The 25385-nt window shown below is 39.0% G+C and overlaps 1 protein-coding gene and 1 pseudogene across 3 annotated transcripts in view; one reads left to right on the forward strand and one right to left on the reverse strand.

The window, feature by feature from the left end:
* Positions 1-381: 381 nt before the first annotated feature.
* SLAIN2 (SLAIN motif family member 2) overlaps positions 382-25385 on the forward strand; it is a 71901-nt gene continuing 46897 nt past the window's right edge. Inside the window, exon 1 of one of the 3 annotated variants that reach the window (XM_027544447.1) lies at positions 382-1113. In XM_027544447.1, coding sequence (XP_027400248.1) covers positions 725-1113 — 389 coding nt within the window. In that variant the 5' untranslated portion in view covers positions 382-724. The remainder of the gene's footprint in view (positions 1114-25385) is intronic. The other 2 variants (XR_003511527.1, XM_027544448.1) reach the window with 2 other exon arrangements.
* On the reverse strand, positions 4961-5062 carry LOC113894832 (annotated as a pseudogene).

A 25385-nucleotide genomic window follows, 5' to 3' on the forward strand; every position in this document is an offset into this window, starting at 1 on the left:
GACGATCCCCTATTTCAAGAAGGCATCGACTAAATATTTGCTGAACACACGAAGTAAACTCTTTCCATGGGGCCAGGCTCAGCGCCCACCAGAAAACCCGCTTAGGAGAACAGGATCGGACGCCGGACACACAGGCGAGTGTTCAACCAACGCCAATTGGTGGGGCTAAGAGTGTCGACTTGCAATCTTAGTCCCACCCGCCGCCTGGTCCACACTCCTCTCGTGCCCCGCCTGCGCCCGGAATCGCTCGTCTCATCCAGCAGAGCAGTGACCCGCCTCCGCCAACGCTCCGACCACGCCCCTTCCGGCTTAAGACCCGCCCCCACGCGGCCCCGCCCCACCAGCCTCGCCCATGGCCACGCCCCTCCGCGAGATCTGAGCTGGGTTCCTAGCGCCGGTCGGCGGCCGGTCCACCCTCGACGCTCTGAGGTCACCCACTGGGCCGGGCTGAGGGGGGCGGAGGGACGGAGGGAAGATGGCTGCCGAGGCCGGATATTGGCGCCGCCTCCCCCAATCCTGGAGCCGGCGCAGATGAGGCGGCTCGGCTGGGTCCGGCGACGCTTGGGAACCGGAGCAGGAGGGACACAGGCGGTGGGGCCTGGCCCTGCTATATGCCGGCGCCTCGGCTAGAGTGAGCGGCGGCGGCGGCGCCTCTTTCCTCCGGCTCTTTGCCTGTCGCTGTGAGTCCGAACGGGTGGCGGGCGGCAGAGGCAGCGGGGCCGGGATGGAGGACGTTAACTCCGACGTGAACGCGGACCAGGAGGTGCGGAAGCTGCAGGAGCTGGTGAAGATGCTGGAGAAGCAGAACGAGCAGCTGAGGAGCCGCTCCGGGGCCGTGCAGGGCGCCGGCTCCTTCGGGCCCGGCAGCCCGGTTCGGGCCGGAGCGTCCACTCCCTCCTCCGGCACGGCGTCTCCTCGGGGCTTCCCTTTGGGCCTCAGCGCCAAATCGGGCAGCGGGGCCGGGTCGGGCCCGAGGCGGACGAGTAGCGAGGAGCTGCGGGACGCCACCTCCTTGCTGGCGGCGGGCGAGGGCGGCTTGCTGGACGAGGTGGAGCCGCTGCGGCCCGAGGAACTGGAGCGCCTGTCAGGCTGGGAGGAGGAGGAGGAGAGCTGGTGAGCGCGGGGCTCCGGGCCGGGGCTGGGCGGGGACGGGGGTCCCCCGGTAAGACACCTCGCTTTGTGTAGCGGGGTCCGCTCTCTGACTCGTGGTTTTCTTGCTTTGGTAGCGGTAAGGTCAGCGAGAGTTGGGGGTTCGAGGCTTGCGAGAGGAACAGGGTTTGTAGCTAGTTCTCCTCTGGGTTGGGGGACCCTCTGGTCTTTGGGCCTCGTTGGGATCTGGGGACTGGCACAGCCTGGGAAGGGCTGCTCGCCGTGGGAGGAGTCGGAGGTGGGAAACTGCTCTGTAGGAAGGGATCTTGCTTTGTGTGAAATCCTGCTTTAGGATGCTGGCCTGGGTATTTTGGGTGTCGGGGAGGGGTTCTGCTTGATGAGGTGTCACCGGTGCGGGGAGCAGACCAGGGTAATCGAAGTCCGCGCAGTGGTCAGCGTTTTGGACCAGTGGGAGTTGGGTACATTTCTGGCGGCGATGGGGAGACCGTGTGAATCAGCACTCCCCCTTGGGTAGTGGGGTGAAGCTTGCTTTGTGTGAAGAGGGCAGAGGATGGTGCCGCTTTGTGTAAGAGTCAACGGTGGAACAAGAGCCCTGACTCTCATTTTTTAAACAAAAATTAAGTTTGGCGTTTTCCTGAGCTGTGAAGTGACATTTTCCATCTTTTATTTCCATGTCATGCTAGAGGCAGAGAAAAAGAGCCCTGTTTAAAAATGTGAACCGAACTGCATTGTCACAAGCTACTTGATAAAATTGTGACCCACGGCATAATATCACTTCCATATATAGAGAGGACATGAGAGGCAGTTTGCTTCGTGTTTTATGGCAATTGCATAAAAATATCTATGGGAAATTCTTAATTTGTCTTTTTTTTTTTAAGTTTTCATCTTTTAGCTAAAGTATCTCTCTGTTCTTTGTTGAAATTGAAACTTCTAACTTAGTGAAATTGAAATCCTTCATAGACTCTGGTTTTGCAGGGCTGCAACTTTACTGAATGTCCTGATATAGTTGAGAGCTTTGCCTGGATTCAGGCCCTGGCTCTGCTACTCACAGCTGTACGACCTTGGGCAAGTTACTCTGAGCCTCACTTTCTTCCTCTTATTTGATGAAGAAAATAATAGTTCTTTATTCTATAGCGTTGTGAAGATCATGTGAGATAATCCGTGTATCCTTTTAGCAAGGGTCTGGTATATAAGCTCTCTGAGACACTAGCTGCTATTACTGTTAAGCCAAGTTGTTAATATCAAGAGATATTTAGTGAGTGCTTCCAGGATCTTGTGGGAGATTCTTAAATTTGATCCCTGTTCATTAAGGCAGTTACAGTCTTGTTGGGATAGGGTTGCGAAGAGTCAGACCCGACTTGGCGACTGAACAACAAAATAAGAAATAGGTTGGGAAATACATAGTGAATTGCTTAAAAGACTGATAGGGACCAAAAGTACTGAGAGTGCTGAGAAATTGGGAAGAAAATAACAGTCTAAGGTAGTTGGGAAAACTTTGAGGAGAGGTGGAGCCTGAGGACTGAGGGGCATTTTATGCTGTGACAACTGCTAGAGCAGAGTCAGAGATATTTGTAACTCTCGATTAGAAAGGTTTGAAATACAGAGATACTCTTGAATATATGATGTCAAGCCTTTATTTTACTGCCAAGTGATACCAAATATAATTAGAACTCACTGTGGTAGTGACAGTTTTCATATTAGTGTGAAGTCATGTCCTCACAAAGGAATCCTAGGTATGTATACACTTTAAAAGAAGTGAGAATCATCTAAATACCATCACATGCCTCTTCCAACTGATGATGATAATGATGCTCTTAATAATAACAAGGATTAGCTGCACTCATCCCCCATTTTAGATTATATATTCTTAGAACACATTAACTCCACTTGGAGAGGCTGATTAAGTCTTTTGCTGCTTTGGTTAAGTAAAGCAAGTCTTTTAAAATAGTATGCCAGAAGTTTCTTTTGGCCAGTTGGTTCCTGGTTACATGTCTTTATATTATAGATGTCCTACTCTTTTTCTGAAAAGACTTGTGTGAATTAAAAGTTTGAAAATCATGTTTAAAATGTTTTTGGAGTATGTGTATGAAGTATTAAGTTACAAAGGGTGGTGGGTGTTAGTAGCAGTAAGAGGAAGATTTTTAAATCAGTTTTTCTTAGCAAACTAAAAATCTACTTTCTGTAACATACACATTTCTTTCTTTTTCATTTAGGGAAATGTTTTTTTCCCAAAGGTATACCACAAAATGCCACTCCTGAAGGTGTTAGTAGATATTGTATGAAAAAATAATTGTTGGTCTGAGATCAGATATGTCTGGGGAAAAGGTTCAACAACAACAAAAAAGTTTTCTTTTATGCTGAACTTTTTTGATATGCTAGTATGTGTTGAATATAGTAGATCTCTAAGTGGTGTGGTTTGTCTCCTAAACTCATTTGAGCTCCCAAGGAATTAGTTTCTGTAGAACACACTTAGTAACCAGTATTGTACTTAGTGGAGACAGAACTGGCAAACCACTCAGGTATTCTTGACTGGAGAATCCCATGGACAGAGGAGCCTGGTGGGCTGCAGTCCATGGGGTTGCAAAGAGTTGGGCATGACTGAGTCACACACACACACACACACACACACACACAAACACTGTACTTTTAGCAGTGACTTTCACTTATTTTTTTTTAGACTCATCTTCATGATAAGTACATTTTATACCATAGTTTAGTACACACATGTATGTGAATAATTGAAACAGTTTCACAAAACTATACTTAGTATGTATATTAAAGTGCTAAGATTTTCTGTTTCTTTAGGGTAAAAATGCTGGTTACAATTCACTAAGCTGATTTGGTGACCCGTTAATGGTAATTATTAGTTTGAAAAATGCTCTTATAGAACAACTCAGAAAAATCTAGAGAAGGAAACGTACATTATTGTGTATCCCAGTGTGTCACGCGATGCCAGGCAACGTATGAACAATTTTACACTTAATTGCATTTAAGTTTTTATCCATTTATGAGGTAGGTATCATTTTCCAGGTAAGGCAACTTAATCACTCTCTAAGCATCAAATAGCAGACAGTAAATGATGGAGTCAGGATTTGAATCCAGGTCTTTATGACATCATAGCTTATATTGTTCCCACTTTATTTTGCTTTCTCCAAGTATAATTCCTTTTCCACCTGAATAGCCCCTTACAGTATTTGAATACTACCATCATAACCCTACTGACTCCTCCCTACCACACACTGAGCACTCTAATCTCCAGAGTAAAACAACCTCAGTTTGTTTCCTTCTTGTTATTTAGCTCCTAAGTCGTGTCCGACTCTTGCAATCCCATGGACTATAGCCCACCAGTCTTCTCTGTCCATGGGATTCTCTAGGCAAAAATACTGGAGTGGGTTGCCATTTCCTTCTGCAGGGGATCTTTCTGACCCAGAGAGCAAAGCTGCTTCTCCTGCCTAGCAGGTGGATTCTTTACTACTGAGCCACCTAGGAAGCCCTTTAATCATTCATAACTTAATGTAATTCTCTGATCTTTCAGCCATGGTCATTTTTAATAAATTGTAGTTGTTCCTTGTCATTAAATGTGTTATCCAGAACTGAACTTGGAATTTTAGATGATATTTGACCAGCGTGTGGTGGATATATTTTACATGAGCTAAATGCTGTTATTTGGAACCAAGTATTTCATTAACAGTTTTGACTTCTGTTACTTATGCCTAATATGAGCCAGTAGTTTCAGTTACACTCTGTATTTTTATACATAGGTTGTTAAACCAAGTCTTCCTAACTCTGGTTTTCTGTAATGATTTTTTTTAGCTTAGGTATTAAGTTTTTGTATTTTGTTAGTCTTGATTTAGGCTTTTTTTTTTAAGTCCTCGGATAGAGGACGTATCAGATATTAAACTGATAAGAACAGATACTACACTTGATCTTAGCCAAAAGGCCGAGAAGCGATCGATTTAGGCATTTAATATTACCTATTTCTTGCAATTTTGGGGGTCATTTTCATGGCTTCCCTGGTGGCTCAGACGGTAAAGTGTCTGCCTGCAATGTGGGAGATCTGGGTTCCATCCCTGGATGGGGAGGATTCCCTGGAGAAGGAAATGGCAACCCACTCCAGTACCCTTGCCTGGAAAATCCCATGGACAGAGGAGCCTAGTATGCTACAGTCCATGGGGTCTCAAAGAGTCGGACAGGACTGAGCGATTTCACTCACTCACTCACTGATATTTCATAGGAATACTTAATGGGTCTTCATTCAGGTTGTTGATGAAAATATTAAAATTATAGAATAAAGAGCTCTGAAGATGCAGCTCGACTAGACTTCCTCCAGATTAACATCATTAGTCAACATACATTGTGGTTATTCAATAACTGTTAGTACTACTTCTTCTTATCAAGCCTATATGCCGTTTTGCCTGTATGGATATTATGAAAGATTTTGCCAAATGTCTTGCTGTAATTAAGCTATATGGTGCCTACAAAGTTCTTACCTACAGTTAAGTAAACCTATCAAAATAGAAATTGCAGTTATTTGGTTTCACTTGTTCATGATGAATCTTCTGGCTTTTACCTTTTCTAACTTTACATTTTGTTTAACATAATTTTGAATTTTGCAAGGAATCAATCTGTCTGGAATTTCTAGACATTGCTTCCTTTTCGCTTTAGAAATTCTAGTATTTCCTCTTATTCAGGCTTTTGACCCTTCCATAATATTTTGGATCAACAGCAGTAATTTGGTGATACAATTTCAGTTATTTTCCATTATTTAGAAGAGTAGAGCTAACCTTGTTTAAAGCTGCCTTTCAGCTTACTATCACCTTGACTCAATTTGGACTTCAGTTTCCCTCAATGTAGCCTCCCAACAATTCCAAGTTTGTAGTTCAGTACTGTCAGCTGCATACACATTGCTTCTGTGCAGCAGATCCCCAGAACCTCCCATCCTGCATGACTAAAACTTTACACTCACAGAGCAGCAACTCCTTACCCGTACTCCCAACCCCTGGCAGGTACTGTTCTATGTACTTTATTTCTGTGAGTTTAGCTACAGTAGATGCCTATAAGTGGAATCACGAAGAATTTGTCCCTTTGTGACAAGCTTATTTCACTTAGCATAATTTTCTTAAGGTTTATCCATGTTGTAGCATATGATAGGGCTTCCTTCTGTTTTTAAGGCTGAATAATAGTCCATTCTATGTATATAACACACCTTCTTTATCCATTCATCTTTTGGTGGATGCTTGCATTGCTTCCATTTCTTGGCTGTTGTGAAAAATGCTGCTATGAATGTGGGCCTACAAATAATCTGTGCAAGTCCTTGCTTTCACTTCTTGTGGATTCATAACCAGAAGTGGAGTTTTTTGATCAAATGGTAAATCTAAGTTTAATTTTTTGAGGAGCCACTGTATTGTTTTCTACAGCAGCTAAGCCATTCTGCATTCCAACCAGCATTACACAAAGGTTCCAGTTTTTCCACATTCTTACCAATACTTACTCCGATTCATTCTGAGTTTTTAAATTTTTAAATTATTTTTGGCTGTGCTGGGTCTTCATTGCTGCATGTGGGCTTTCTTGAGTTGTGGTGTGTGGGCTGCTCATTGAGGTGATTTCTCTTGTTGCAGACCACGAGCTCTATGGTGTGTAGGCTTCGGTAGTTGCAACCCTTAGGCTCAGTAGTTGCTATTCAACTTAGTTGCCCAACAGCATGTGGGATCTTTGTGGACCAGGGATTGAACCAATGTCCTCTACATTGCAAGGTGAATTCTTAACCGCTGGACCACTAGGGGAGCCTTCATTCTGTTTTTATATGGTTTTTATATGGTGTGAGCTAGGGGTCCGACAATTCATTTTGCATGTGGACATCCAGTTGTCTCTGTACCATTTGTTGAGAAGACTTTTCTGTTCCCATTAAATTGTCACCACATCTTTGTCAAAATTCAGTTGCTTATAAATGTATGGGCTTATTTCTGGACTCTCCATTCTATTCTGTTAATCTATCTTTGACTATCTTTATTCCAGTACTACACAGCCATAATTACTATAGATTTGAAATTGGAAAGTGTGAGTCCTCTGATTTTGTTTATTTCAAGATTGTTTTGGCTCTTCAGAGACTGTTGTATTTCCATATGATTTTTAGGATCAACTTGTAAATCTCAGAAAAAAAAACCCCTGGAATTTTGATAGGGATTATGTTAAATCTGTAGGTAAATTTGGGATTTTAACTATTGAGGTCTTAACAATATTGATTTTTAATTTTTTTCAACTTTAAAAATTTTCAGTGTAGAAGAGTTATATTCCTTTTGTTAATTTTATTTTAGTCATTTTATTTTTTGATGTCACTGTAAATGGAATTGTTTTTCTTAATTTCATTTTTGAACTCTTCATTATTGCTGTATAGAAATACAGTTGATTTCTGTGTATTGATGTCATTGTCTCTTGCAGTCTTACTGAGCTTGTTTATTAGCTGTGATAGTTTTTTGGTGTGAATCCATAGGATATTTTATATATAAAATTATGTCATCTGCTGATAGATAATTTTACTTCTTTTTTCCCAGGCTGGATGCCTTTTATTTCATTTTCCTGCCTAAATGCCCTGAAACTAGAACACCCAGTATCATGTTGGGTACAAGCAGTGAAAGAAGACATCCATCAGTGTGATTTTCATTGTTCTTTTATTTTTAATAATTGCTAACAATTATTTATTGCATTAACACATGATGGATACTATACTAAGCACTTTATATGCAGTAATTCATCTTTTTAATAACCCAGTATGGTCATTCTGTTATTAATCCCCATTTTAAAGGTGAGGCAATTAAAGCTTAGATTAAATAACTTGCTTATAGTCACTCAAATATATGGACAAACTAGGATTGGAACACAGATACTCTGACTGTATTTAAACATTTTCAACCGTTGTGTGTGTGCATGCTTAGTCATGTCCAACTCTTTGCGTCCCCATGGACTGTAGTCTGCCAGGCTCCTCTGTCCATGAAATTTTCTAGGCAAGATTACTGGAGTGGTTTTCCATTTCCTCCTCCAGGGGATCTTCCTGACCCAGGGATCGAACCCACAGCTCTTGTGTTTCCTGCTTGGCAGGCTGATTCTTTACCACTGTGCCCCTGGGAAGCCTTTACCTAATTCTTGTTATTCTTAATAGATTTGTACTGTTATTCACCTTTAGCTCTATATTCCACCTAATTCGTTTGATCATTTATCTTTTAACAACCTGAGCCCTAGGTACATTTTTTATTTATCTGATGACCTCATTTGGTACTCATTATTCTTGTGCCGAAGTGGCCTTTAGAGCCCCAGGAGTCAGACTGTAGTCCCACCCTTGTCAACTGCATGACCTTGTCAACCACTTACTCTCTGTGCTTGAGACTGTTCATTGTTTGTAGAGTTAATTATTATACCAGCCATATAGAATTAAATATCTGTAAAGCATTTACAAGTTCTTGGTACAAACTAAAAATATAAGTGTTAGCTTTGTCATCATCATCACCATTTTAATTCAACTCTAGCCTGTCTTTGCAGTGAACTTGAAAAATTTAAACATGTACAAAAGTAGAATGAACAATGAAACAAACCTTTCAGTTCACTTCAGTTCAGTCGCTCAGTCGTGTCCCACTCTTTGTGACCTCATGAACTGCAGCATGCCAGGCCTCCCTGCCCATCACCAACTCCTGGAGTTCACTCAGACTCTCACATCCATCAAGTCAGTGATGGCATCCAGCCATCTCATCCTCTGTCGTCCCCTTCTCCTGCCCCTGATCCCTCCCAGCATCAGAGTCTTTTCCAATGAGTCAACTCTTCGCATGAGGTGGCCAAAGTACTGGAGTTTCAGCTTTAGCATCATTCCTTCCAAAGAACACCCAGGGCTGATCTCCTTTAGAATGGACTGGTTGGATCTCCTTGGCATATTGAAAAGCAAAGGTGTCGTATCATTTAATTACTAAATATTATAGTAGAAGATATGGACTCTTTTTAAACCTAACTACAATACCAGTTTCCTGTCTTTAATATCATCAAATGTGCTCTGAATGTTTTTAGACCATCACTATTACATCTTTTCTTTGTATGGAATTTGTATTAGGTAAATAACATCATTCATATTTTTCTTTGGCCTATTGGCCTATAGTCAGCTCCTGTAATATCATCATTAGTTTTATAATTAGTTAACATTTTTAATTAAATTTAGTTTTAGTGTCTCTCTGCTTTCATTTCTTAGTTGTTCCTTTGCAGGTGGAATCTTCCTGGACCGGGGATTGAACCCGTGTCCTGTGCATTGGCAAGTGGATTCTTATCCACTGTGCCACCAGCGAGGTCCCCTTAAAAGTTTTTGAGATTGGAAATCTAAATTGTTCCTTATATCCTGTTAAATTTGCTTTACTTTAAATCAGTTTTAAGTTTATGAAGGCACTTTCACTCAGACTGCTCGTCAATAAATTTTATTGATAAACTTTCCCCAGCTCAGCGATCGATAGGTATGTAGTTTTTACTTTATTTTTTTTCTCATAGCCCTTCACTTTTGAGAATGGACTTTATTACCTGACGATTTTGTTTTATGTATGCTTTTTGTAGGAAACTGTCGGTAGAATTTGTAATTTAATATGATGAGCCCAGGTTTATAAAGCAATTTAATTTGTATACTTGCCACCACTTATGATTTGGCAATGGCTCACTGATTAAAATCTTAAAGTTTTATCTTCTGGATTCTTCTGTACCAAGGAGATGTTAAAGTAACATGGTTTGTGTGTGTTTTAATTGAATCAGAAGTTATACATCAGATGACCATTTTATTCCCTTCTTAACTCTGGTTTCCCAGTGATTCTAACATGACTTTATATTTTCTTTTTTCTTCAATGAACAAATTCTTAGAGCCTGTATGTGTGAGCAGCCCAATGTTAGAACAGTTCGGGACATAGTAATGCATTTTCTTGCTTTCTTAAAAAATTGAATTTGACCAAGAAAGGCCACGTGATTGGTAAAATACATTATAGTCATTATTGTTTGAGCATGTTCTTTATACCAAGGCATTTTATGCGTGTTAAATCATTTAATCTGTTTTGAATTGTAATTGTATTTATTATCCCCATTTTTTTTTTCAATTAGGGTAAAATATACAAAACAAAAACTTCACCATTTCAGTCACTTCTAAGTGTATAGTTCAGTGGCATATTAAACATTTATGTTGTTGTGAGGTCATCTCCACTATCCTTCTCTAGAACTTTATCTTTACAAATTGAAATTCTGTATAAACAGTAACTCCCCATTCCCCTATTCACCCTGCCTCCAGCCCCTCACCACCACCACCATTCTACAGTCTGTCTATGAGTTTGACTACTCTAGGTACCACATGGAAGTGGAATCATGTAGAATTTATCTTTTAGTGTCTGGTTTATTTCATTTATTGTTGTGTCTTCAAAGTTTATCTTGATCGTATTGATAAGAAGGTGTCATGTTATCTTGTCATCTTACAAGTAAGGAAATTAAACTTGATGTCACACAGCTAATATAGTTCATTGAAATTTTTACCAAGCCTTAAAACCGTGCCTGGTAAATAACATTTTATCTTGATTTGTTTAACCTGTAGATAGATTGATTTTTTAAGGTTTATTCTGTATAACTCTGGAGATCATCACTAGGACAGTAGGTATACACTGTTGTTGCTCAGTCGTGTCCGACTCTCTGCGAACCCATGGATTGTGGCACGCCAGGCTTCCCTGTCCTTCACCATCTTCCAGAGTTTGCTCAAACTCATGTCTATTGAGTCGGTGATGCCATCCAACTCTCTCATCCCCTGTCATCCCCTTTTCCTCCTGCCTTCAGTCTTTCCCAGCATCAGGGTCTTTTTCAATGAGTTGACTCTTTACACTGGGTGGCCAAGGTATATATTAGAGGTAAGCAAATATTTAATTAATAGAAGGAAAATGTTCTAGTAGAGCTGTTCCTAGACAGTATGAACTGCCTTTAAAAAGTGTTGTGAGTAACTTTTAGCAGTAAGAGTTAATTGTCCTGTGGCAAGGGATGTTAGAAAGAGGTAAAAGTTGAATTTGATTACTTCTAAGTGTTCTTTTAAATTCTGTTTCCGTGATTAAAATATTGTAGTCTTTTGGGAACATAAGATACCTTCAAGACAAAGTGCTAAGCTTAAATGTGGGAGAGATCTTTAAGCATCATGGAGTTTTTATAAATCTGTGGCACATTTCTTTGAATATCCTTAGTAATGGCAAATTCTTTTCCTGTTGAGGGTAGGTTTGAGTTTTGAAAACTGTCTAAAGTCATTATTATGCCTAGTGAATAAAAATGGGTTAGGAAGATATTTGAAGCTCTCAGCAGTGTAAGTCCAGTTCACCTTTTTCCTAGATTTACTTCCTGTTAGGAAATTTCATGAACATTCAGGCCTATTACCTTTTAATGTTTGTTCTGTATAGAGTATCTTCTTTTTCTCTCTGAAATTCTAAATTTCCCACTTGGTTTACTTCCTCTTCAATGTTACCTACTACTGTTTATGTTTCTTTTTAGAGCACGTGTAACATCACAACCTCCTCTTTGGTCTGTCTTGTCTAGATTGTGAGTATTTTAAGCAGAGGGAACAGTATCATATTCATCTTTGTGTATCCAAAACAGGCTTTCAGAATCTTGTGAGTTCAGCTATATTAAATTGAATCAATCTGATTGTCAATGATAAATTGAAACTAGGTGAAGCTGGAAATAATGAGACCAAATTTTTTGCATGACTTGCATGACCCCAATACCAGTTAACAGTAAGGAATTGCACATGTAGTCTGCATAATGGCAATATTGAAACTGTACTCTCCCATGAATTAATTAAAATATTGTCAAGATACAGTGTCTTATATCAAAAATCAGTTTCAAAATTATCTCTTTGGTAGGATAAAAGATATACTTTGTTTTATACTTCTTTGTATATTTTATGATTTCTCAGTTTTCTGTTACGAACACAAGTTGCTTTTATAATTAAAAAATCCTAGTGATAAATCCTACTAATTGAAGTCAGTTTCATTAGTCTGTGGTCACATAGAGTAGGGATCATAATACAACGTGATGGATATTTAGGTCACTTCCATGTCTCGGCTGTTGTGAATTGTGCTGCGGTGAACATTGGGGTGCGTGTGTCTTTTCAAATTATGGTTTCTCTGAATATATGCCCATAGTATACCCATAGTGGGATTGCTGAATCATGTGGCAGTTCTGTATGCAGTTTTTTTAAGGAATCTCCATACTGTTTTCCATAATGTTGTACCAATTTACATTCCCACCCACAGTGTAGGAAGGTTCCCTTTTCTCCACACCCTCCCCAGCATTTATTGTTGGTAGATCTTTTGATGATGACCATTCTGACTGGTGTGAGGTGATACCTCATAGTAGTTTTGATTCACATACCTCTAATAATTAGTGATATTGAGCATCTTATTGTGTGCTTTTTGACCATCTGTATGTCTTCTTTGGAGAAGTGTCTGTTTAATCTTCTGCTCTTCCCGCCGCCCCCAACTCATTTTTTTGATTGAGTTGTTTGGTTTTTGTTTGTTTGTTTTATTGAGGTACATAAGTTGTTTGTATCTTTAGAGGTTAATCCCTTCTTGGTTACTTCATTTGCAAATATTTTCTCCTTTTCTGTGGGTTGTCTTTTTGTTTATGATCTTCTTTGCTGTGCAAAAGCTTTTAAGTTTAATTAGCTCCCATTCGTTTATTTTTATTTTCATTAGGAGGTGGATCAAAAAGATACTATTGTGGTCAGTAGTCTGTTTTTGTTGGGGGGAGGGATCCAAACAGCTTAATTTTCCAAGGATACCAGATAAAGAATTCTAAAGCTTGGAGTTCACATTGTGAGCCTTCTGGGTCACTGATGTTGCTTGTTCTCCTCAGTCTCATTTTTGGGACTACTTTGCATGCAGATCCCTGTGCCAGACTTCCTGAAGTACCTGGCTGGTGCTGATGCCCAGATAGCCCCAAAAGACTCCTTTTCTCCCAGATCCCTGCCTTCTTGCCTTCTGTTGGGAGCATATCTATATATCAGTAAATTCTTTTAATTTTGACATGATTAAAAAAATACTTTGGATAGTAAATAGCATTAAATAATGTATTAATGTAAATGCATTGAGTTATATTAATAATAATGTACTCTTCTTCATAATGGTCTTCCCAGATGGCTCAGTGGTAAATAATCCTGCCAATGCAGGAGACGTGGATTCGATCCCTGGGTTGGGAAGATCCCCTAGAGAAGAAAATGGCAACCCACTCCAGTATTCTTGCCTGGAAAATCCCACGGATAGAGGAGCCTTGTGTGCTACGTCCATGGGGGTCACAAAAGAGTCAAGTACCATTTAGCAATTAAACAATAAAATAGCAACAAATTCATTATAATAATGACTTGTGCTAGCCAAGGCACTCTGCATGTTGACTCCTGTTATAATAGTTTAGTAACAAAAGTGAACTTGTAAAAACATTTAGGTTTTAAGTCTTTCAGTAATACAAGTTCTTATTTTGCATGTTCTGTTTACTCAAAAATCACATCCTCTGTGATCTTTCATTTGGGAATCTAATGGAGGATGTGGACACCTTTAGGAACAAACTAGATTATTTAAGAGGAAGACACAAAATGCAAAATATACAGTTTGCTTTAATCTTGGAAAAGGTTCAAATTCTGGAGTAAAATTGCAATTTCTTGACAATATTAAAGAACTATAGGGAGGAAAATAAAAAGTGATTATATCTTCTTGAAATCTGAAAAATAATAGATAAGCAAGATAATGCAGTACCGTGAAGTTTATGGAAATACTTAGAAATAGAGAAATAGTGTTTAGTTAAAATTTGGAGGTTTAGAATTCATGAGGATGAATCAAACCATATCCCACTTCTAACAATTTACTAGAAGGAGATTCCTCCCACGCACAACCCTCCACTACTCCATTCAGGAACTTCTGCTCATTTGTCTGTGAGAGAGTCAGAAAGCACCCAACCGTGTGTGGCTGTTAAGGGTTGTTTTGTTTGAAAAGTATGAAGAAGAAGCAAGGAGTGAGCCAGGCTAAGTCCACAAATAACCTGTGAGTCTGATAAACATGAGGAATGGAATTTAATAGATGCTATCAAGTTAGTGAGGAGGTTTTAAGTATATGCATTTCGTGCCTAATTAGTGCTGTATTTTATAATTATAGAGATTATATTGTATGTCTTTATTAATAACTAGTAGATATAGAAGGAGTAAATTAATAGTTTTAGGATGTGACTATCTTTTGAGTGAACCTGCTAATTTCCCCCCTAGGAGGAAGATAATGGGTTTTTCATTGACTTGTCATAGTGAAACTCTTGTTTACCATTGGTTATTTTTCACTCGGGCTGATCTGGAGAGGATTGAAAAAACAAAATCCTCCCAAAAAAGATGAATCCTAGAAACCTGAATCTGGAGGTTTGGAACTTGATGAGTAGGTGCTGTAGGTTTCGATGGTAGTACTGCCTATGACTGAGAGAGCTAACAAGTACTGTGTTGGGTACAATCATTCAGTTTTGTCTTAATTTATCTTTGGATTCCTGTTTAGCACCATGCCTGGCCAGTGGTAGCTATCATATAAACGTTTGTTTAAATGACTGACTGTGGCTTTACACTAAGCCTTCAAGTGCTTGGAGTTTAACTTGGAAACATTATGAGAACAGAATTTGATTCTCTGTAAAACCAGCAGTGAGAGTTCTTAAAAGAAAAATTTATATGGACTTGAATGTGAGGAAGTGAAAAGTGAAAATCACTCAGTTCTGTCCAACTCTTTGTGACCCCATGAACTATATAGTCCAGGGAATTCTCCATGCCAGAATACTGGAGTGGGATCTTCCCAACCCAGGGATCGATGCCAAGTCTCCCGCATTGCAGGCAGATTCTTTACCAGCTTCCAACAATGGGTACAGATAGATCAATGGGTATTTCTTTCTGAATCAAAAAGTACAGGGAAAAGAATGAGTGCCTCATCTGAGTAGGATGAAGCAAAGCCTGTGAAGTTTGTTAGGGAACAAGTAAGAAAGTTGGCTTAAAACTCAACATTCAGAAAACTAAGATCATGGCATCCAGTCCCGTCACTTCATGGCGGATAGATGGGGAAACAATGGAAACAGAGAGAGACTATTTTTGGGGGCTCCAAAAATCACTGCAGATGGTGACTGCAGCTATGAAATTAAAAGATGCTTGCTTCTTGGAAGAAAAGCTGTGACCAACCTAGACAACATATTAAAAAGCAGAGACATTACTTTACCAACAAAGCTCTGTCTAGTCAAAGGTATGGTTTTTCCAGTAGTCATGTATGGATGTGAGAGTTGGACTATAAAGAAAGTTGAGCGCCGAAGAATTGATGCTTTTGAACTGTGATGTTGGAGAAGACTCTTGAGAGTCCCTTGGACTGCAAGGAGATCCAACCAGTCAATCCTGAAGGACATCAGTCCTGAATATTCATTGGAAGGACTGATGCTGAAGCTGAAACTCCAATACTTTGGCCACCTGATACGAAGAACCGACTCATTGGAAAAGACCCTGATGCTGGGAAAGATTGAGGGCAGGAGGAGAAGGGGATGAGGATGAGATAGTTGGATGGCATCACTGACACGATGGACATGAGTTTGAGTAGGCTCCAGGAGTTGGTGATGGACAGGGAAGCCTGGCATGCTGCAGTCCATGGGATCACAAAGAGTCAGACACGACCGAGAGACTGAACTGAACTGAAGAAAGTTGAATCATTGGATTGGAGACCATACTGTGGATGATCTCTGAAATCTAGGAGGAGGTTTTTGAGTGTTGGAATATCCTTAACAAAATGGTATTTTGAAAAGAATAATGTGGCAGTGGTATGTGGGTGGGAACAGGAGATGTAGGTATCTTTGTGTGCTAGAAAACCAAGTCTGATCTTTACCCACCTCTTGGGTCCAGAAACACATAGCAAAACTGGAATCCAAATCAAAGTACTGAGCCGTGATGATGGTCTTTCCATTTCATCCCAACCACTTACAATTGATTGCCAAAAAAAACAGTCATACCAAGCTAAATGATTCAAGATCAGATTTGTTTCATTCCGCTTATAAAATGTTTGTGTGCTTAGTTGCTCAGTCGTGTTCGACTCTTTGCAACCCCATGGACTGTAGCCTGCCAGACTCCTCTGTCCATGGGGATTCTCCAGGCATGAATACTGAAGTGGGTTGCCATGCCCCCCTCCCGAGGATCTTCCCAACCCAGGGATCAAATTCAGGTCTCCTGCATTGCAGGCAGATTCTTTACTGTCTGAACCACCAGGGAAGCCCTATAAAAGTAATATCAAATGATATTTTTAAGCAGTGTAGATATTTTATATCTACATAGCTTATAAGAAAGTTAATTTACATTGCTTAAAAATAGCATTTTGATCTTACTGTCTTATATGAGAGAATTGATACTTTGGGCCACATACTTCTTTGTTGTGAGGGCTGTCCTGTGTATTCTATGATGTCTAGCAACACCCCTGGCCAGACAGAAATGTCATATGTTGCCAGATGTTTCCTGGTGGCAAAATCACCCCAAGTATTACACTAAAGCATACTTACATTGTCTACTTAATCAGAAATATTTAGTGCTGTATTGCAGGAAGAAGTATCTGATTTAGTAACTTTGCTTCATACACATTTCTAAGTAATAAAATAGTAATATTCTGAACATTAGGAAAAACTACTGTGTGCCAGGCAGTTATCTTTGGGAATAAGAGTGGGCCATAATAGATGACACGAATATTTCTGGCCCTGAGATGCTTGGAGTTGTATATGACAGAGTGTTAAATATATATAACTTTTATGTATATATACAACTGCAGGCTTGAACAGTAGAGGACTAGATTGGGTTTTCTCTCCAGGACATTGTTAAATACTTTCCCCCAAACCCCCTAAAATGTATTTTATGCATTCTAACCATCTCGGTATACAGTACACTTTAATGATAAGGAACCCTCACATACTCATTCCTATCTTTCTGTATCTATCTTTTCAAAAGAAAAAGAAAAGAGAATGTCTGGACTGGCCTTAATACTAACTTTAGTTCTAAAAGCAGAGTATAATGTATTACTTACTCTTACTGCTCTGTCATGTAACATAAAGATATTAGCACTGTAATTACCTAATGTTTTAGGCTAGCGTATTGTTGCGGTTAAATTCTTATATTTGAATATATGTTTATCTTAATATATGTATTTTGATTTCTTCTATTCCTATTTGATTTGTGTTTTCACAAAGTGGACAAAATATTCTAATTTTACAATAATTCAAAAATCTAATTTTAGAACCTGTAGGAATACTGCAAATAGGAGATTCTCTGAGAAGGCAGTTTGGTGTTTATTGTGTTGATAAATCTTTGTTACCAGTGTTTAGTAAATTCTAACTTGCTGCTTTCACATCTTTTCTCAGATATTTTTGCAGAAACCTTTCCAACACTAAGAAAAATATATATTAATTTTAAAAACCTAAGCTTGGTTGACAAACCATTAAAAGTCAGTATACATTATTATTGGGCTTCCCTGGTGGCTTAGATGGTAAAGAAGCTGCCTGCAATGCAGGAGACATAGGTTCAATCCCTGGGTTGGGAAGATCCCCTGGAGAAGGGAATGGCAACCCACTCCAGTATTCTTGCCTGGAGAATCCCATGGACAGAGGAGCCTGGTGGGCTACAGTCCATGGCGTTGCAAAGAGTTGGACATGACTGAGCAAGTGACACACACACACATACATTATTATTATTTAGGACTTGAAGAACATATCGTTTGCTAAAAGTTAACTTCTTAGCTGTAAGAACCATGGTTTCTTAAACAGCTGAAGTCTTGTTTAAGGCATTTCACAGATAAAATTAGCTGTTGACAAGCAAAATACTCTTAAGAGAATCAATATGAACCACACACACATTTCATGAAATATATAGATGTGATACATGCTTTTGCTATAATTTGCAGCATCTCATATAGTTTGAGACTTCAGTCTTCCTGATGTTTTTTCTCAAAAAGAAACAACTCATTTTCTGATTGCTACACTCCCAGTTGATCTCATTGTTACTATTGTTTTCCAGCAGTACATGATTATGCCTCAACACTAGATGTTTGCCTTTTTAAAGAAGTAATTTCCAGCCTCAGTTTTGTGGCATCCCAAGGAATATCAAAATTGTTTTTATTTTCTTAAAATTAAAAAACCCACACCATACCAAAATGAGAATCAAGAGACTCATGAAATGAAAATGGAAGCATAGCATGTCACTGTCCAGAAGTTTGAGATTTACTACTTTAAAACTTTTCTTCAGTCTCTTCTACTTGCTCTGCCATTTTTTGATTCAGCATGTTGTGTTTTGCTGACATACTAGCAATTTATATCTGTATTCTACCCTGCAGCTGATGTCATTTGGGGGCTTGTAAACTGTTCTAAGACTTTATTAATGAATTTGCCTTGCAAATAATTACCACTGTTATTTACTAAAATTTAAAAAGACTTACATTTCATGTAAACTGAAGATACTTTTCTTCAATTGCATAATTACAAATAAACTAAAGATACTTTCTTCAGTTGCATTGTGATTTTTTTCCTTGTAATAGTAGGATCAATTACAGCTTTATATTTTGTGGTTCATAGGGCTTAGAAGAAAGCAGGGAACAGCAGAAGGCCATTAGGATGATTATTATATTGACGTCTTTACAAGTATCTTTTGCATTTTTTAAAGTAATGGTATTAGTTGGAAAAATATGATAGTTAAGAGCAATTGTTCTCAAGCAATCGTGATTTTGCCACTTAACAGCTATGTCACCTTGGGCAAGTCGTTTATCTCACTATGCTTCAGTGACCTCATTTATAAAACAGGGATTATAATAGTACCTGTCTCATAAGAGCTGTGCTTTCGGGGTGGCTTGGTGGTAAAGAATTCACCTGCCATTGCAGGATATGTGAATTCAGTCCCTGGGTTGGGAAGATCCCCTGAAGAAGGAAATGGCAACCCACTTCAGTATTCTTGCCTGGGAAATCCCTTGGACAGAGGAGCCTAGCGGGCTACAGTCCATGTGGTTGCAAAAGAGTCAGACATGACTAAGCAACACAATCCTAATAGTTTATTAAATTATATTTAGATGCGGTAGGACAAAAAATCTTGGGCTTCCCACATGGCGCAGTGGTAAAGAATATACCTGCCAATGCAGGAGACACAAGAGATGCAGGTTCGATCCCTGGGTCAGGATGGCCTCCTGGAATAGGAAATGGTAGCCTGCTCCAGTATGTCTTGCCTGGGAAATTCCATGGACAAAGTAGCCTGGCGGGCTACAGTCCATGGGGTCGAAAAGAGTTGGACACGGCTGCGCAACTAACACTTTATTCAGGATCAAATACTTAACAGTCTGGAAATGTCATTACTATTGCAGGGAATATATATTGAGCTTTGTGAAGACAGAGGCTCCAATCTTTTGCTTGGAGTATGCCTTACTCAGTAAATAGAGAGGATGATTTTGAGGTATTCAAATCTGATTTTCCTTAGCTTGTAAAAGTTTTCATACCAATCTGCAGAAGTTTTTCAATAATAATTTTAATATAGCTTTTATTTTTACTTTAAGTTAAATCTTAACTTTGTTAGCCTACTTTCAGCTGACTGCAACATGAAAAGTAATTATTGTGGTTATCTTAAATTCAGCAAAGTATCTCCAGTCTCCCCTCTCATCTTTTAATTATGTGTCTGCTATGTGTATGTATAGAAAAGTCAGGAGAAACCTACTGCAAATTATAAATATTAATAACTTCAGAGGACAGAATTGGTAGAGGGGAGATTATTATCACTTCTTTGTTGTTGTTCAGTCATTAAGTCATGTTTGACTGTTTGAGACTCCATGGACTGTAGCAGCACAACAGGCTTCCCTGTCCTTCACCATCTCCCAGAGTTTGCTCAAACTCATGTCCAGTGATTCAGCGAGGCCATCCAACCATTTCATCCTCTGTCGTCCCCTTCTCCTCCTGCCTTCACTGTTTCCCAGCATCAGGGTCTTTCCAGTGAGTCGGCTCTTAGCATCAGGTGGCCAAAGTGTTGGAGCTTCAGCATCAGTCCTTCCAATGACTTTTAATTTCATGGCTGCAGTTACTGTCTGCAGTGATTTTGGAGCCCCCCAAAGTAAGTAGTCTCTCACTGTTTCCATTGTTTCCCCATCTATTTGCTATGAAGTGATGGGACCGAATGCCATGATCTTAGTTTTCTGAATGTTGAAAAATATTTTTTTTTAAGTTTTTGAAAAAAACTTAAGTTTTAAATTTAAGCCAACTTTTTAAGTTTTAAGCCAGTTTTTTCACTCTCCTCTTTCACTTTCATCAAGAGGTTTCTCTTTACTTTCTGCCATAAGGGTGGTATCATCTGCATATCTGAGGTTATTGATATTTCTCCTGGCAGTCTTGATTCCAGCTTGTGCTTTATCCTGCCCAGCATTTCTCATGATGCATATAAGTTAAATAAGCAGAGTAACAATATACAGCCTTGACATACTCCTTTTCCTATTTGGAACCAGTCTGTTGTTCCATGTCCAGTTCTAGCTGTTGCTTCTTGACCTGCATACAGATTTCTCAGGAGGCAGATAAGGAGGTCTGGTATTCCCATATCTTGAAGAATTTTCCACAGTTTGTTGTGATCCACACAGTCAAAGGCTTTGGCATAGTCAGTAAAGCAGACGTAGCTGTTTTTCTGGAACTCTTGCTTTTTTTTGATGATCCAGTGGATGTTGGTAATTTGATCTCTGGTTCCTCTGCCTTTTCTAAATCCATCTGAAACATCTGGAAATTCATGGTTCACGTACTGCTGAAACCTGGCTTAGAGAATTTTGAGCATTACTTTGCTAGCGTGTGAGATGAGTATAACTGTGTGGTAGTTTGAGCATTCTTTGGTATTGCCTTTCTTTGGGATTGGAATGAAAACTGACCTTTTCCAGTCCTGTGGCCACTGCTGAGTTTTCCAGATTTGTTGGCATATTGAGTGCAGCACTTTCATAGCATCATCTTTTAGGATTTGAAATAGCTCAGCTGTAATTCCATCACCTCCACTCTTTTTGTTCATAGTGATGCTTCCAAGCCACTTGACTTTGCATTCCAGGGTGTCTGGCTCTAGGTGAGTGATCACAGCATCATGGTTATCTGGGTCATGAAGATATTTTTTGTATACTGTCCACAATATATATTTCTAAATATATTACTAAAATTCTTGCTTTTCCAAAATAGTTATATTCTTAGTTTTTTTTTAATAATCACAGGTCATATTATACAGGCATGTGTGATTTTTATGGGTCAAAATATGATTTGTAATGATTAGTTTCTTAATATTCATATTGTTAGTATTCATATTCTTACATCTTTATTAGTTCTTTTAGCAATATACATAAATTACATTTAATGGTGTTTAATTCCTTTGTATTGATTACTCTAAGGGAAAATGCAATATCTTAAAAGGCCAATTATTTCTAACAGATTTTTTAATACCTTCACTGAGATAGAATTTGGAATGGCACCCCACTCCAGTACTCTTGCCTGGCAAATTCCATGGACAGAGGAGCCTGGTAGGCTGCAGTCCATGGGGTCGCTAGGAGTCGGACACGACTAAGCGACTTCACTTTCACTTTTCACTTTCATGCATTGGAGAAGGAAATGGCAACCCACTCCAGTGTTCTTGCTTGGAGAATCCCAGGGACGGGGAAGCCTGGTGGGCTGCCGTCTCTGGGGTCGCACAGAGTCAGACACGACTGAAGTGACTTAGCAGCGGCAGCAGCACCTGTTTGTAGTATTGAGTTATTTCCAGCATGTTTACAGAATAGTACAACCATGGCCATAATCTTGGTTTAGAATATTTTCAGTATTCCCAAAAGAATTCTTATCCCCATTAGCAGTCACTACCCATTTCTCTTTCCCCAGCCTCTCTCCTATCCCTAGGCAACCTCTAATCTACTTTCCATCTCATAGATTTGCCTCTTCTAGACATTCCATATGAATGGTATCATCTGGTATGTGGTCTTTTGTGGCTGACTTCTTTAACTTAGTTTAGTATTTCTGAGGTTTATCCATGTTTAATGTTTTTATTGCTAACAGTTTTTTACAGGTCTCTCTTCAACTTATAAATACCAACTCAGAAACTTCAGACAGGACAAAAATGAATAAAGTAAGTTTCTTTTAATTCAGAGAAAGTTAGAGGTGGAATTTTCTTTTTGGTGAGCCATGTCTAAGTAGATCCAAAGATGCTTTGTTAAAACACCTTTCTTCACTATATAGTAAATAGAGGGGCACCTAATACAGTCTTATGAAAGATACTTAAGAAGGTTCCCTTGAACAAGTCATATTTAAGATGAGATTCAGTAGAAAGTAGTAATGGGCTGGCTGAAGTTGGACAAGGAGAAGGTAAGGTAAGCCCAAAGTGGAATTGAGCAAGGGGAACAGCATATACAGATGACCTAGAAGCAAAAGTATTGGGCTTTCAAGACTAGAAATTAGTACCATATGGCTTTTATTTAGATTGGAGTGATGGAGGAGGGTGAGAAATGTAGCTTAAAAAAAAAAAGGTACTACAATGGTTAGATCATTGCTGTGTCTCAAGGGTCATGGGAGCTGTGTTTTGGAAAAGACTGTAAGGCAAAAGGAAACTGGCATAGTGACTTCCCTGGTGGTCGAGTGGTTAGGAATCCGCCTGCCAGTGCAGGGGACACGGGTTTGATACCTGGTCCAGGAGGATCCCAGATGCTGCAGAGCAACTGAGCCCATGAGCCACAACTATTGAAGTCCATGCTCCTAGAACCCGTGCTCCAAAGTAAGAGAAACCACCTCAAAGAGAAGTCCTTGCACCACAACAAAGAGAAACTCCCACTCACTGCAGCTAGAGAATGTGCATGCACAGCAAAAAAGACCCAGTGCAGCCTATAAATACATATTAAAAAACTGGTATCCAAGTTTTAGTAGAGTAATGTTAATAGTCAGATTCATATTTTAGAAAACAGTTCACCTGCAGTATATGGAATGAATTGGAAGGGAGCAAGATTAGAGATTTTGAAATTAAAAAAAGGACTTTTCTTTTTCAGAATCCTTTTGGCCATTCTGTATCTTTACATTTTCATGTAACTTTTAGAATCAGGCTGTCCATTTCTATAAAAATGTCTGATGATATATTTTAGGGATTGTATTAATTCTGTTGATCAGTTTGGAAGAATTGACATGTTAATATTGAGTCTTCAGATCTGTGAACATGGGCATCTCTCCCATTTATTTAAGGCTTCTTTAATTTCTCTCAGCAATGTTTTAATTGTTTTCAGTGTACAACTCTCGCAGTTCATTTGTTAAATTTATTCCTAAGTATTCTTTTTGATTCTATTGTGAATGGAATTATTTATTTCATGTTTGAATTCTTCATCGATACATAGAAGTACAATTTTTTTGTGGAGGGAGAGCTGTTGATTTTATATCCTATTGCTAAATCTAGTTGATTTTGTTTGCTTTCAGTAGATTCTACAAAGGATTTTTTATGTACAGGATCACAGTCTGTGAATAAAGACAGTTTCACTTTTTCTTTGCCATATGGATGCCTTGAATTTCTTTTTCTTGCCATATTGCACTGGCTAGATACTCCAGTACCACACTGGATAGAGATGATAATACCGTACATCCTTAACTGTGTTCCTAGTCTTCAGAGAAGCATTCAGTCTTTCACTGTTAGATCTGTCTTCTGAAAGATTTTGTACAGGATTGGCATTATTTTTCCTTAGTATTGATAAAATTATTAAGTGAAGGCATCGGGCCTGGACTTTTCTTTGGAGGGAGATTCCTCATGACTAATTCAATTTCTTTTTATAATCTCTACAGAGTCTCAATTTTTTCTTGGGTCCCAGTTGATAACTTGTATCTTTCTAGAAATTTATCTGTCATACCTCCTTTGTTGCCATAAAGTTGTTCGTGATATTCCTTACAATTCTTTTAGTATTGGTAGCAGTGCTCACTCTTTCTTTCAGACTTTGGTTTGTAGCAGTGCTCACTCTTTCTTTTTTTTTTGTTGTTTAATTTTATTTTATTTTTAAACTTTACAATATTGTATTGGTTTTGCCAAATATCAAAATGAATCCGCCACAGGTATACATGTGTTCCCCATCCTGAACCCTCCTCCCACCTCCCTCCCAATACCATCCCTCTGGGTCGTCCCAGGGCACCAGCCTCACTCTTTCTTTCAGACTTTGGTAATGCACATGAAGGAAGCCATACACACAAAACATTGAATGATTTCATTTATATGAAATGTCTAGAAAAGGACATGGAGCTGAAAGCACATTAGTTAATGCCTAAGGCTTGAGGTAGAAACAGAAAAGGGGTTTCTTTTTAGGGTAATATAAATTAATTCTAAAGTTACATGGTGATGGTTGGAATAATTAAATACTAAATTTATCAAATTATACAATGGATTTTATGGTACAGAGATTACACGGGTTGATTTTATGGTATGTAAATTATATCTTGAAAAAGTTGTACTTTTTTGAAAGTTGTAAGGTACTTTTAGCATCTTAAAAATACAGAAACTACTATAAACTAAATGAATAAAGCATCAATAATTCAGAATCTATTAAAACATCATGATCTCCCCTATGCCACATGAATGGTAGCTTTCCTGTTTTTGTTAGTGGTGCTGTAGTACTTTCAGTCACAAAAAGCTTAAAACTGTAGAACAATTTTGGATTCCTCTATCTTTTTTATTTCCTACCCTCATCATTAATCTGTCACCAAGTCCTGCTGATCCTACATGTATAAACTACTTCTCTCCCTACAGATCCTATATTTAATCCCCTTATTGGCAATAAAGAATGCTCTTGCCTTCTGTTAACAGATAAAAGGTAATGTAGCAAACTGTCTATTCCTCAAGTGATGAAAAGAGGGAAAATGATTCAATAACCCTATGTGTGCAAACTATCTTCTGCTACTCTGTTCTCTTATCTCAGTGTCCCATCACTAAAATGATCCCTAAAAATAAAACACTTTGGCCCATATGATATTGGCACCAAATTATTTTTCAGTCAGGGAACCTTTGGTTGACATTTCACAGTACTTTTAAACCTGCCAGAGGACACATAAGCTGTATTGTATGTAGCATGTAACTGAATGTCTCTTTAGCAAAACCAAGTGTTTCCCTAACCCTAAATTTTAAAGAAAACCCCAAACAAAAGTGCTTGCAGTAATTGTATGTATTATCTCCTTTGCTCATCTCTTACAAACACATAGACTTCTTTAAAATAACTGTT

This window comes from Bos indicus x Bos taurus, chromosome 6, assembly GCF_003369695.1.
Source record: "Bos indicus x Bos taurus breed Angus x Brahman F1 hybrid chromosome 6, Bos_hybrid_MaternalHap_v2.0, whole genome shotgun sequence".
Classification (NCBI taxonomy): Eukaryota; Metazoa; Chordata; class Mammalia; order Artiodactyla; family Bovidae; genus Bos; species Bos indicus x Bos taurus.